The 14,535-nt window shown below is 43.2% G+C and overlaps 1 protein-coding gene across 3 annotated transcripts in view; it reads left to right on the top strand.

Moving 5' to 3' along the window:
* The window catches only part of ARIH2 (ariadne RBR E3 ubiquitin protein ligase 2), a 49,756-nt gene that overhangs the window by 10,053 nt on the left and 25,168 nt on the right, over window positions 1-14,535 (top strand). For all 3 annotated transcript variants that reach the window (XM_050957474.1, XM_050957475.1, XM_050957473.1), the window contains 2 exons: window positions 9,869-9,936; window positions 13,808-13,871. In XM_050957474.1, coding sequence (XP_050813431.1) covers window positions 9,869-9,936; window positions 13,808-13,871 — 132 coding nt within the window. The remainder of the gene's footprint in view (window positions 1-9,868; window positions 9,937-13,807; window positions 13,872-14,535) is intronic.

The raw sequence follows: 14,535 nt of genomic DNA, 5'->3' as shown, positions 1-14,535 counted from the left end.
CAGGCTGATTGAACTCCAAAGAGCAAACAAATCACTTGAAGGGCAAATAGTATTTTAAAAATTGTTTTAATAATCTTGTAACAGAGGAGGATTTATTTTAATTAACATGTGCCCATTTAATAAAGTGGTGTGGCTCCTGAAGGCTACAGGTCCCAGTGAGCAATACTCCCTTGTGCTTAGAACAACCACTGCTTGGGCTGGAATGGAGTAGTCAACCCCATGCGCAGGCTACATCTCCCGTATTAAGGCTGAGAGAGCTCACATGATACATTTGTTTTAATCTAGTAAAGCTTTTAATTACCTGTTGCCCACCAAGTGGGAATGGCATTGTGCTGGGGGCAGTAAAGAGCATTCATTTTGACCTTTGGGGTCTTATGCTCTTAACCAAATAGGTTGCTTTTCTGATGCAGCTGTAGCAAGACATTAATTTAACCTTCTTTCCCTGCATGAACAGCCTAGCTACCTCTTCCCAACTTGGTCCACCATACACACAAACTCATTTGTGAGGTGTCTACTGGGAGACATTTCACAGATCTGAGACAGTTCAATAGTTCCTATTCTCTCCCTTTGCTTGTGCATTAAGAGCAGCCTTGTGGGATGCATCCCAAAGACTCAGGAATTTGTTGCTTATGAGATGAAGGGTCCTTCTTGCTTTAGTCAGTTAGAATCAGTTTTCCTTTCAGCATTTGAGTTGCTGTACCTGTTCGTATTCAGGATATGACTTCCGTTCTTCTGGACATGCTGGATATAAACAGCAATCTGAGTGGTAACAGAATACTGGCTTTGCTTGGCATGTCTGGTCTAGCACCCTTCTAAATCTGAATGGGCCCACCCTCTTGTTAGACGCATCTGACGTTAATTAGTTGCTAGCATCACTTAAAATTGCACTGTTTTTGTCAAGCTGAGAATATATGGGGTTTTGTGTTACGCCTTAAGAAATCTGTACCTGTATTGTGTTGTATGAGGTATTGACCATACTGCTCTAGAGGCTGTGTCTGATTTGTATTTGGGTACCTCTCAGTACAGTTCTTGGCATTTATTGGCTTGCTATAGCCTGTTGCAGAGAGTATTTAAAGGATACCATTGTAATGTTTAAGATCTCTAACAGCTTCATCTGGTCACAAAAGTCACTAAAAATGTTTAGCTGAGTGTCAGAAATATAACCACTATCATGTGGGAAGCTGCTCTTTCCTTGCTGTTCTCTAGTGCCCACTCCATGTGAAATTTTTAACTTTAACTCTGCTGACTTCATGTTTTTGTCACTGGTACCCTGTAGAATAAGAGTTGACCATTTCTTAGGATTCTCATCTTTCATGTGTATCTAACATGCAGACTCTTCTGTCCCCTTATTTTCTGTTTCAATAAAAACTTTAAAAAATTGAGACGCTGCCACTTTGTCATCTTCATATTATGATGAAGAAAATTCAGCTCCCATTAGCAAGCATGGAAATGGGGGACGTTGGATAGCTGCTGTTAAGAAAACAATATAGTATCATTGAATGGTGATCTTCCCCTGCCCGCATTGAGAGATCCTCTGCTATTCCTGGTCCTGAGATATTGAAATAGTAGCTGATGTTTCGGAGAACTGTTAGAAATTCTCTTAGACTCCTTATGTAGTAATGTCCTTGATCTCTAAGATCTTAACAAATCGATAGCAGTTTCCTGTTAAGATGGATTTCTTCATAAGTTGTATTGTACTTATGGCTAACAGCCCATTCCTTTGCATGAGGATTTTTCACACTTCTTGCCATCACTCTAGGTATATTATGATGATCACTCTTTTTCCTTAGGGAGACTAGTGATTCCCCAGCTCGTTTATTCCAAGACTGCTTATAGAGCAGTTGGTTGTAAGATCTGTGCTGTGGGTCAGGAACCCTCCCTAGAGTCAGTGCCACCTTTCTCTGCAAGGACTGGGGCAGGTTAGTACTTAGGCAGTGTTTGCCCCTTCAGAGGAAAGTTTGAAGGGTAAATTAAAGACCATTTGAGGAACTACAATGTTGGAGATAATCCAAGGTGCAGAAGCTGTGCACCTGGCTCCCACACCTGGGAGACTGTTTTCTGTGCCACCTCTGTTCTTTGTTACCCTGGGGAAGAAACAGCAAAGCTGCCTTTTGAATGACCTGCTGTTTGTGCTATTGATCTGGCTCACATCCATCGCTGTTCTGTGCTTCAGAGAACTAGACTCTGCAGGTCGTTCATTTCCCGGGATAGCATTGCACAAGAGCCCAGTAGTGCAGGGAGCCTTGCACTTCCATTTGTCTTATTCTTTGGGATTCCCTCTCTGACAGCTTCTAGAACAATTTTTTTTCTACAGGGTGGTGACTGGGCTGCACTGGGACCATGGCCACTACAGCAAGTATTCTACCCTTGTCTTCACACTTACAACAGATGCTGATATTTCTTAATGGGAATTTGATTCAGTTGTGAATTGACTGCTCTGGTCACCTATTTCTTTTGACAGCATTCTTGCTTGTCCAGGTTAGCTTCCAATCTTGAATGTCTGTTTTCTCTTTGCAGTGTGAGGTATATTGGACCCATCCTAGAAATCTTCTGGGCTGTCTCCTCCCACCTACAGCCCTCCATCCCTTATAAGTCACATGGCACTTTCTATGTGAAGTTTGGCTTGGCCTAACTCTTATTGAAGTTAGCTACGCAACTGAAGAGACTCCTTATCACATAGTACACATCTGACCAAGTATATGAATGCACTCATCATATGATAAGCATGTATGCTACATTAACCTAGATCAGGGGTAGGGAATCTATGTCACACGTGCCAAAGACGGCATGCGAGCTGATTTTCAGTGGCACTCACACTGCCCAGATCCTGGCCACCGGTACAGGGGACTCTGCATTTTAATTTAATTTTAAATGAAGCTTCTTAAACATTTAAAAAATCTTATTTACTTTACAACAATAGTTGATGTAGTTATATATTATAGACTTATAGAAAGAGACCTTCTAAAAACATTAAAATGTATTACTGGCACGTGAAACCTTAAATTAGAGTGAATAAATGAAGACTCGGCACACCACTGCTGAAAGGTTGCCGATCCCTGAACTAGATAGACCCTGCCACCAAGAGCTTGTTGTTTAATCTTTAGTACCTAGCACAAGGAGTCATCAGTCCCTGATTGGGGTACTTGAGTTCTACTGTAGTACAAATAATATCTTCTGAAAGTTTGTTCCCTTAGCTGTTGCTGTTACTGCTTACACGCAACAGAGAGGAGTTCTGTATGTTACACTGAAACTGTACTGTTATCTAGCAAATGTGTAAAATATGGGTAGTACCAATAATAAACTCAACTTCAGTGGGACAAGGATTATTCCTTTCATATAAGGCTTGTAAGTTTGTGGTCTTCAGTATGCAGTATCTGCTCAAAAAATATTTTGAGACAAAATAAAACAATACTCCTTAAACAATTACCTCAAAATCCAATGTACCAGAATGTCTGGAGTGGACCTTTGGCTGGAAAGATCATAGAGCTGGCAGGAAAGCCCAGGACTTGCAAAGTTAGCAGTTTCACAGGATTATTTGAGGAAAGTCAGTTTTAGTCCTCACTGCCCAAGTCGTCAGCTTGTTGCTATTTCCAGCTTGATGGAAAAACTAATTACAGATGTGTGGGTTGATTAAATCCCATTCCTTTTCTCTTCTCTGATTCATGCATCACCTAAAACTTGCAGCCTCTCTGGATCTTCACTGAGCGAACATGGCAGCTCACAGCTGTTGATGAGTCTGATCTTGGTGGGAGGTGGAGGGAAGAGAGAGCACTATGGAAATATCTAATCTGAGTTTCACATTGCCATCTTATAGCTGGACCAGATGAGCACAGAAGCTGTGAGAGGCAGTTAAAATACATGCTATGGCTGTCAAATTCAATAGTTCAGCTGAGATTGCCATTTTGTGTACCCTGAAGTGATGGCCTTTATATGAGCAATTTTTCTCTTTCCTTCAGTTGTGTTTCTTAAAAATACACCTGGGATCCTCTAGCAGAGAGAGATGGTGAAACGGGGCAGAAGATTGGTTTGTCTTTACTGCAGAGAACTCAAGTCGTGACCACACACACACTTCACTTGAGTGTGATGGTGCTTTTAACTGTAGTTGGCTGGCCTGCTGGGGCACAGCGTATGGCTTGAGTGAGCACAACTCAGCAGCAGCTAACACAACCCCTCTGGATAATGTCTTGCTTAGAACTTCTTTTCGTTGAGCTTGCGTTGTCTCCCCTGGAAAAATAACGTGCAGTCTGAGAAATGCAGCACTTTGCGTTTTCCCTAGCTAAAGCACTACTGATCCCACTTGGCAGCTGAAATCTCCACTGTGTGCGCGGGAGACCAGGTAGATTAAGGCTAATGTAAAATGATTAAGTACAGAGAACAAGGAGTTAAGACTTAATGTAACTCTTTATTCAGTGCGCAGCAAACTATGTTGTGGACTGAAAGCACTTGCAAGTCCTGCTTAGCAGCACTTGTAGTATTTATCAGTCCTTCACTGCACTCTAACTCGTGAATATGTTTCTAATCTTGTGGGCTGACGTTGGGTGTCTGCACGCCTGTGGCCAGGTGACGGGGGGAGATTAAACCCCCCGATTTAGAAATAGTTGTGCCATGCAGGCTGTCAAGACTGTTCCGTGATATCAAGGCTACAGCTCATGAGTCTGAACCGCATGTCTCCTACTTTTTCTATAGCTCACAATCTGTCGCTGAGGGAGAGGCTGAAATGTCAGTCTAATTCTAAGCAATACGCTGAATGCTTAGAACTTTCAAAATTTTCTACTCAATGTGTCAGAAGTCTGAGTTAAGTAGGTGTTAATTAAAAGTTGTAAACAGTATGATGAAAAAAGCCTTTCATTTTGCCCAGGTTTCAGTTTCTTGTAGTGCCTCAGTCCCACTGCTTCTACAGTTCTCCAAGGAATTATCCAGCAAAATCACAGAAGTTGATATCTGTCTCTAGTGAAAATATCTCCGGTGGTCTTTATGAATGATGAAGAAGCACAAAAGATTTATTTTTTTCCTTTTCAGGTTTAACTTTTACTTAGATATGTTTCTGTCTAGTTAGTACAGTATATGAAGGTCAAGCATCTTCAGAAGTTTTCAGCAAAATATAGTGTTTCCTAGCTGGGATCTAATTTTGGGAGTTGCTGTAGTTCCCTGTGGTGGTACGGTTCAGAAGGCTGGAGTTGTCTAAATTGACCTCATCTACTCTATCTTCATTATTCATCAGCCATAGTGGTTGCAGAGGCTCTTGCTCTTTGTGGGTTGCTTTGATCATGCCAGAGTATTGGTGTAAGTCTGTAAGGGTTTGATCTAGCAGTAATTTATCTTGGTCACCAATTACCTTCTCTTGATGAGACAATCCAAAGTTGTAACCACTGGAAAGTCACGTTCTAAGATTAAAAGGAAAACTTCTCAGAAATATTTTCTTACCTTTGTGGCTTAGAGAAAAACGTTTATTACAGTAGTTAAAACCCAGTGTTGACTCAACTGGGGAAAGAGGACTTTCTTCCTGGTTTCTCCCTGGAGAGATTCCCAGCCCCAGCAGTAGTGAGCCCAGCCAGTTTAAATGTTTGTTTTTTCTCCTTTCTCCTTCCTACTAGGTTTGTTCTCTTATCTGGCCAGGCACTTCCAAACACAGCCCTGATTTTGTAGGACGTTGTCAGCCTGACTTAAAATCACAGGATGTGTTGACTCCGACTGACCCCTAATGTACTCTCTCCTTAAGTGGTCATGTAATGAGCACGGGGTCAAGCTGCACTCTTATGGGTTCCCAGTCAGCACATCTCAAAATCTGTGTGTTGGGAAAAATGGATTTTTCTGTGGACCAGTTAGAACTTAGTCTAAGACTGTCCCTAGGAATTCTCTTTAAAATGCCATCAGAAGATCTCTGCAAAATCCACAATGAAAACAGAGCTCCAGAAAAGCAAGTCAAACCTGGAAGACATTCAGGATGGGGGGAGCTGCACAGCTACTCCACTAAATTAATCACCATTAAGGATTCTAAGTTCTCAAACATGAAACACTCTTTAAGCTTTAGGATCAAATTTCTACCTGCGTGGACCACTCTCAAGGCCAAGTGGCAATGGTTGAAAAATTATAGCCACAGATGTGTCTCGCATAGAATCGTAGGACTGGAAGGGACCTTGAAAGGTCTTCTAATCCAGTCCCCAGCACTCAGGTCTGGACTAAGTATTATCTAGATCATCCCTGACAGGCGTTTGTCTAACTCAGGGGTTGGCAACTTTTCAGCAGTGGTGTGCCAAGTCTTCATTTATTCACTCTAATTTAAGGTTTCACGTGCCAGTAATACATTTTAATGTTTTTAGAAGGTCTTTCTATAAGTCTATAATATATAACTAAACTATTGTATGTAAAGTAAATAAGGCTTTTAAAATGTTTAAGAAGCTTCATGTAAAATTAAATTAAAATGCAGAGCCCTCTGGACTGGTGGCCAGGAACTGGGCAGTGTGAGTGCCACTGAAAATCAGCTCACGTGTCGCCTTCAGCACCCGTGCCATAGGTTGCCTGTCTCTGGTCTAACCTGTTCTTAAAAACCTCCAGTGATGGAAATTCCACAACCTTCCTAGGCAATTTCTTCCAGTGCTTAATCACCATGACAGTTAGGAAGTTTTTCCTAATGTGCAACTTAAACTGCCCTTGCTACAATTTAAGCCCATTGCTTCTTGTCCAATCCTCAGAGATTAAAGAGAACAATTTTTCTCCCTGCTCCTCGTAACAACCTTTTATGTTATCATGTCCCCTCTGTACTCTCTTCTCCAGACTAAACAAACCCAATTTTTTCATATCTTCCCTCATAGGTCATGTTTTCTGGACGTTTAATCATTTTTGTTGCTCTTTTCTGGACTTTCTCCAATTTGTCCACATCTTTCCTGAAATGTGGCACCCAGAACTGGACACAATACTCCAGTTGAGGCCTAATCAGCATGGAGTAGAGTGGAAGAATTACTTCTCATTTCTTGTTTACAACACTCCTGCTAATATCCCAGAATGATGGTCGCTTTTTTTTCCAACAGTTTTACACTGTTGACTCATATTTAGCTTATGATCCATTATGACCCCCAGATCCTTTTCCTCAGTACTCCTTCGTAGACAGTCATTTCCTGTTTTGGATGTGTGCAACTGATTGTCCCTTCCTAAATGGAGTACTTTGCATTTGTCCTTATTGACTGTCATCCTGTTTACTTCAGATCATTTCTCCAGTTTATCCAGATCATTTTGAATTTTAATCCTATCCTCCAAAGCACTTGCAACCCCTCCCAGCATGGTATTGTCCACAAACTCTAAGTATACTCTCTATGCCATTATCTAAATCATTGATGAAGATATTGAACAAGACGACATAGGTGGGGGCCAGGCTGCAACTGCTGGAAAATAAGGTGGCCTGTCTAGGAAAATGAGCTGAGGACACAGCCAATTAACTCTACGCTCTTCAACATTCAAGAAGGAATAGAGCACCCAGAGAATTCCTTTATCCAATCCTTCAGATGTTTCAGCATTCTCTTGGACAAGATAAACTTTCCAGGACACATCAATATGATGAGTTTTTCTTACCCTGAAAAAAGACAAGAACCTGAGGACTGTAAATCAAACCACCCAACTTGATTAATCTGGACATCAGAATAGGTGAAAAATTTTCTAATTGGGCTTTATATATTGGAGATCAACAAACCACATCATCTGCAGAACTCTGTCTCATATGCTACTCCAGTGGGGTGAAACAATGGTCTCAATTCCTGTATGCAGAAATTGAGCGTGTTTATTGCATTACCGCTTTTCGGTACTTGAGAAAGTTACCTTTGCCCTGCAATTTATGGTGTCTTGCTAATTGTTCTGTAACTCTGCCATGGAGATGCCTGCTCATCTAGGAGGCCGAGGTGCTGTGCCCCCACTCCTTCAGTGTATGGAGTTTGCACTTCAGCTACCCATGCTGCAATGTGTTTTGAGAATAAGCATAGTTCTTCAGTGTCTAGGGGCTGTCAGTTTGGCACTGCTTCAGCTGTCAGCAGCTGCGGCCAGGGCTGTACCTCCCCTCCCCAGCTGCGGCAGGACTGAAGTCAGGGCTGTGCTTCCCCCTCCCCCCCATGGCCGGAGCTGGGGCTGCCAGGGCCCCATGGCTTGGTTGGGGCTGTGCCCTCTGTCCTATTGCCGTGAGGCTTGGGCTATCAGTGCCCCCACCCTCTGCAGTGGGCTTGGGCCATCGTTCTCCCTCTCCCCCCCCCCCCCCCGGTTATTTTTAGTAAGAGTCACAGACAGCTCACAGGCTCCAGTGAATTTTTGTTTATTGCCCGCGACCTGTCCATGACTTTTACTAAAATAACTGTGACAAAATCTTAACCTTAGTTATGAATAATTAAAACTGATGCATTTTATCTGGGGTGGTTTTGTGGAGCTTTGGCCAAGACCAGGGACAATCACTTACTCTTGTAGTTAGCACACAGCTCTTTAACATCCTTCTCAGTCAAAATGAAGCAGGCAGTGCACAGTGCTTGTCCTAAAGGCTGGTCCTGCTAACCGTGCCCATTCTCCTGAGCTGCTCCAAGGTATCGGAATCTCTGTAGGACTCTAATTCACAGCCTCGCATTTTAAAAGCAAGTGTTCAGTACCTGTATTGTCTCGTAGTTCAGACCCCAGCTTTACCCCACAGCCCCATCACACTTGTATGCTCCTATTAATACTGCACCAAGATAAACAATGTCAGATTTGAAACTTTTAATTTGCTTCCTCTTCTGGGGCTACCTGGAAATATTTTTCATTTATCCCTTCTCTCAAATTACACAGGGTTACCTTGCTCAGGCCAGTAGAAATTATTTAATTCTAGCCTCTGCCCAGACCTGTAGCAGTGTATCAACCCATCACTGGAAGTTGTACCATCTCTAGTCCTGTGACGGGAAAACTAAATGTTTCCTTTTCGTTCTTACCATAATCTGTGCCCCGTGTGCAGCTGGTCACCTCTCCTCCGCCCTGCTCGTTAAGAGGTGTCTGTCTGCTCATGCACAAGTCACATGGCATAGTGTGCTCTATTATGAGTAACAATACACTTTAGTCATGGGGGTGACTGGTTCCACGACTTTACCGGACCTCTGACTTCTTCGGTTTCCGTTGTCAGTGCAGCTGGCCGGCGCCTGGACTGCTGCTGTGTGTCCCTGCCCCCGTCGGGGTAGTGGGGCTCAGGCTGTCAGTCCCCACCCCATGGGGCTCCAGCTGTCATTCCCCTCCCCCACCTGGTTATTTTTAGTAAAAGTCACAGACGAGTCATGGGCTCCCGTGAATTTTTGTTTGTTGCCCACAACCTGTCCGTGACTTTTACTAAAAATAACCATGACAAAATCTTACCCTTAGTTCTGACCTGGCCCCTGCCTCCTCTCTTGAGTCCCACCCTTTTCAGGCTTAGCCAGGGGAAGCAACAGTCAGGTTTTGAGTTTCTCACACTTGGCTGCATCTGTTAGAACAGGGATTACTTTAGATACGGCTGTATGTGTAGCTTCTTTCCCCACCCATGGCATTGTTTAACCCTTGTATTGAGGGGACCTGTTTAAACTGGGACCGTTCTTTAAAGCCTGCGCTGGAAAATTAATGACCTGCAGGTTCTGGGTGAAAATACTGGCAGGCATTGTGTTTTGCTGTAGATTTCTTTTGGCCCTGACACCTGACAGTGAGTGAAAGCATGAACTATGCATGATGGTGTGAGAAACAAATTTCATAGGAATATTTTCCAGCCCAGACCACTAGCACGGAAAAGTCTAAACAGTGACCTGCATAGTGTGTGTGTGTGTGCGCGTGCGCAAACCCCTAAGTGTACAAGGTGGGACTCTGGAAATATGCCTCTTGATTCTTTTTTTTTTTCTTTTCTCAGGTGTCTCATGCAGTTGCTAAGCTTGTATTAGTTAGTTTCCACTGGCAAGTCTCAGAGATTTTGGAAAGGTAAGTGTGACTAACTTGTATGTATCCCATTCTAGTCGCTTTTCACTCTTACTGTTTTGCAAATATGAATGTACCAGGCTGTTTCCCACTGATGTCTACACAAGAGAACGGTTGGGCCAGCAGGGTGGTTGCATACTGTACCCCCGGGGGGTGAAGAGGAAGGCTGCATTTTGATCAGATGAATTCCTCTAGCTGACCAGCTAATGTAAGTAGAATAAAGGGAGGGAAATGGTGTGTTTGTCCTGGAGGGCTCCCATCTCTTTAAGGGATTGTTAAGCAATGCAAATGCATTTTGCTTTAAATTTGAACCTGTATATTGAGAAAACTGCAGCAGTAATTGATTATAACAAAGGGGAAATTTCCTTTAGAATCTCCTTTGTATTCTTAACTCTGTTTCTAGTAAGCTTTTCCATGAGAGAAGAATCTGATCCCTGGCCATAAACAGGTACTGAACTAGTGCCGGCTTATCAGGCAGCCATACTTTCGGATTAAAGCTTTTTGCTCCTTCTGCATACAGTTGGTGATTTTTCTGGAGAGCACCGAAAAGAGGTTGAGTCAGGATATTGGGAAGTGGGATACTGGCTCCGTAGCGACTCAGGCAGTGCTGAACAATTCTTATAGCAGATCAACAGGCTGCAAAGGCAGAGTGTGAATTGTGTCCAAACCCAGCGGCCAGTGCCTCTTTGCATCTCCTTCTGGCTGGTCCAGAAATAGGGAGAGTGAATCTGCCCCACAAGTCCCTGTTAGCAATCAACCTCTTCCAGAGAGGGTGGGAGAAATGCAGTTTCCGTGGTTCATGACTCTCAATGTGATGTGTAGCTCACACTGAGCAAACAAGCTTCCCACGTCACGCAGCTGGTCCCCAGGGAGTCCAGAACTAGCTCCAGAAGATGGGATTTCTGCATGGGAGCCACTGCTCTTCTGCAATGTAAGTGGTCAGATCTGGAACAGGAGTACATCGGGGAGGGGCTTTATTTTTAAAATGGCAACATTACAGATTGTTTCTTAGTGCATCTGGTCCTCAAGCTAATGTCAAACGTCTATTTTCCTTCCTTAGCTACTTGATATAAATTCAGTGGAGGCCCTAATTTCAATCCCTAAAAGTTGTGGAGTGAGGAGAAGAGGGGGTTCACATATCCCAATATGAACTGAAATGACTTGGATTTAATTTAGTGATGTTTACATCCATTGTGAAAACCTTCCTCTGCAGTGTTGGAAACCCCAAACAGCAACATGTGACTACTTCTAATGCTGCTTATTTCTTATTTGGTGGTGTTGGAGGGCATAGGGGCTCTGATACAATTGCATAAATACTTAGCTAGATAATGTATTGGAATCAAAGTGAGATCAAACTGTCCAAACTGAAGTGTGAAATGTCAACAGCCTTTGTTGAAAGGGGATTTAGATTACGAAAATCCGGTTGGTCTATCCTGTCTAAGAATATGAGGGAAATCTAGTTCACATTTGGATTAAACATCAGGCTGGACTGATTTAAGTCAAAGCGATTTAAATCAGAAAGCAGGAAACGGTCATTTAAATAATTGATTTTTAACCTCATTTTGCATGAGTACTTTGTTGTTTTCCTACATAGTTTATTCTCACTAGTTGGTAACCATTAAAATATGATGATTTGCCACTAAATACAACTTTACACTAGTTTGTGCTGCTTTTTGCTAACCAGGAGGATACACTGGCAATTTTTAAATCAAGGTTGGATATTTTTCTAAAATATCTGCTCTAGGAATTATTGTTGGGAAGTTCTGTGACCTGTGCTATACAGGAGTCATGTTAGCTAACCACAGTGGTCCCTTTTGGTCTTTGAATCTATGTGTCTGAGATTTATTTAAGCAATTATACAGCTTCTTCCTTAGTCAGATTCTGAATTTTTGCATTTTTATTATGGTAAATGATGCATTTCTTGTTTAAACTAATTTTTTACTTTTGATTTGTGTCAAGCTTTTTGGATGAGAATTCAGATGCACCGTACCAGCATTTTAAAAAATTAGTTAAATAAAATTACCTAAAATGTGCTGCATACATAAGAAAAAAGTTTATCAAAACAGGTTTTGCATTTACACCTGATTTATTAAACAAAGAAAGTAATATCCGTAGTTAGTGAATTGAACTGATTGTTTCTGGCCACTATTTCCTTCAGGATTTTAGAATTAGTAAACCTGACCTTCTTGTAGCTAGTTTTTTATTCTGCAGTTTGAACAGGAAAACAAGCTTTCCTTCTTTTCAACTTGTGATTAGTTTCTTAGCTTTGAATAAACTAGGCACTGAACTGAACTAGTTGAATAAACTGAAATGAAGAAAATATTCTCTCTACACCAACAGAAGGAACTGCTGCTAAAAATTAGGTTAGTGCTTAAACTGTGGTTCCAAGGTGCTTAGCCAGTGACTTCCAACAGTTCAATAGTTTGACTTTCTTTAAAACTTCTTCAGCAAACATGTCCTGCTTAATATTTTTAACAATTTAATTATTTTCTTTATATTAAGTAAAGGCCTATATAATTTCAAATATCATTTTAAATATATATTTTTAAATAAAACTGTATTTAATGTAAATTTTAAATGGGCAGATAAATCCAGTTTTTTTTATTAAAAACAATTTTTATCCACCATGTTAAGCATAGTCACTATTTTTTGAACAATGCTAGTTTAGGGTTGCCAGGTGGGTTGCATGTGCTAGTTTAGGGTTGCCCGGTTTTCGACCAGAACGCCCGGTCGAAATCCGGTCAGCACTGCTGACTTGACTGTTAAAAGTCTGGGCTAAGGCAGCGGCTCTGCACGGCTCCCGGAAGCAGTGGCATGTCCCCCCTCCAACTCCTACACGTAGGGGAAGCCAGGGGATCCATGCACTGCCCCTGCCCCAAGCCCTGCTTCCGCAGATCCCATTGGCGGTGCCTGGAGATGGGGCAATGCGCAGAGCCGCCTGGCTGCACCTCTGTGTAGGAGCCGGAGTTTGGACACGCCGCAGCCTCCAGGAGCTGCTTGAGGTAAGTACCACCTGGAGCCTGCACCCCTCACCCCCTCCCACACGCCAACCTCCTGTCCCAGCCCTGATCCCCCTTTTTCCCTCCAAACCCCTCAGCTCCAGCCCGGAGCACCCTCCTGCGCTCCAAACTCCTCATCCTCAGTCGTCCCAGAGCCTGCACCCCCAGCCGGAGCCCTCACCCCCTCCTCCTGCACACCAACCCCCAGCCCACAACCCCCTTCCTGCACCCTGATCCAGTAATTTCTGACTCCACCCTGGAACCCACACCCCCAGCCACAGAACCTGTACCTCCTTCCACTCCTCTGCCTCAGCCCAGAGCCCCCTTCTATACTCTGAACCTCTTGGCTCCACACCCAGAACCCCTTCCTGCAACCCAAACTCCTCATCCCAGAGCCCATACCCCTAGGTGGAGCCCTCACCCCCTCTTGCATCCCACCCCATGGCCTCAGCCCGGAACCCCCTGAACTCCTCATTTCTGTCCCCACCCTGGAGCCCTCACCCCTTCCTGCACCCCAGCCCCCTGAATCAACCTGGTGAAAATGAGCGAGTGAGTGAGGGTGGGGAGAGTGAGCAACATAGGGAAGAGTGATGGAGTGAGTGGGGGTGTGGCAAGGGTGTTCAGTTTCATGCAAGTAGAAAGTTGGCAACCCTATGCTAGTTATGTCCAAAAAAGGAGGGTTTTATTTGCAAGAGTCCACTTTGCTGCATTAAGCGCCTCCATGAAGAATGGGCTTAGACTTTCCTTGATCAAATATCCTGTGAGACTGCACTCCAGTTCAACCAGAAGCTACTCTTCATTAGTCGCAAAATGGTTCTTGTAAAATCAAAATGCATTTTGATGCAAGAGTTTAATTGTTAAATTCACCCTTCCAGGCACAAGTCCAATTCTGCCCAGTTGCTAGTGGAAGCACGAGTTCAACCCACCTCATCCAAACATGTAAGTAACTGGCAACTTCAGTCTGCACCACCTGATTCTAGGATCACCTTTCTCACTGCATGGCCTGCCTCACTCTAACATTTTTTGCAGACTTAATGTTTTAAACCTTAACCCAATACCTCCTGCTGCTCTTTTACGGTGAGACATAGCCAAGATGTCTCTGGCACTTAAATATAAGCCTTCATATGGTGGTGTAGTTAATGTTCAAGAATAACCTCTACAGATGAGTAAATTAAATCACCATAGCTCTTCAAGAGCAGGTTAGATAAAACATGGGAGTGAGAGTTCTGCAGAATCCACAGGAGCAGACTGCATGGCCCAAGAGGGCTCTTCTCATCTTGCTCTCTGTTTGTAAAAGAGGCTTTAGGAGAACTGTGAGCTGATAGAGAAAATAAGGCCTATTTGTTACTGAAATTGGGTGTTGCCTTGAGGTGGCTGCATTGCTCTGCTTGAGGATGTTGAGGCTAATCTTCAAAGGATGCTTCTTCCCAACCAGTTTCATAGTGACCTTTGAACCCACAGTTTAGGTTCTGAAGCAGTGGTGGCCAGAGTCCTTGGAAATTTGCCTCTCAGTTAGAAGCTTCCTATTGCATGTTGACAGGACTCATTCGCTGTAGGTGTTGCAATCCAATGTGTTATGTCACAAATGGTTATTCTGGGAATG

This window comes from Gopherus flavomarginatus, chromosome 6 (assembly GCF_025201925.1).
Source record: "Gopherus flavomarginatus isolate rGopFla2 chromosome 6, rGopFla2.mat.asm, whole genome shotgun sequence".
Classification (NCBI taxonomy): domain Eukaryota; kingdom Metazoa; phylum Chordata; order Testudines; family Testudinidae; genus Gopherus; species Gopherus flavomarginatus.
Note: the sequence above shows the minus strand (reverse complement) of the source record. Positions and strands in the feature narration are given on the sequence as shown.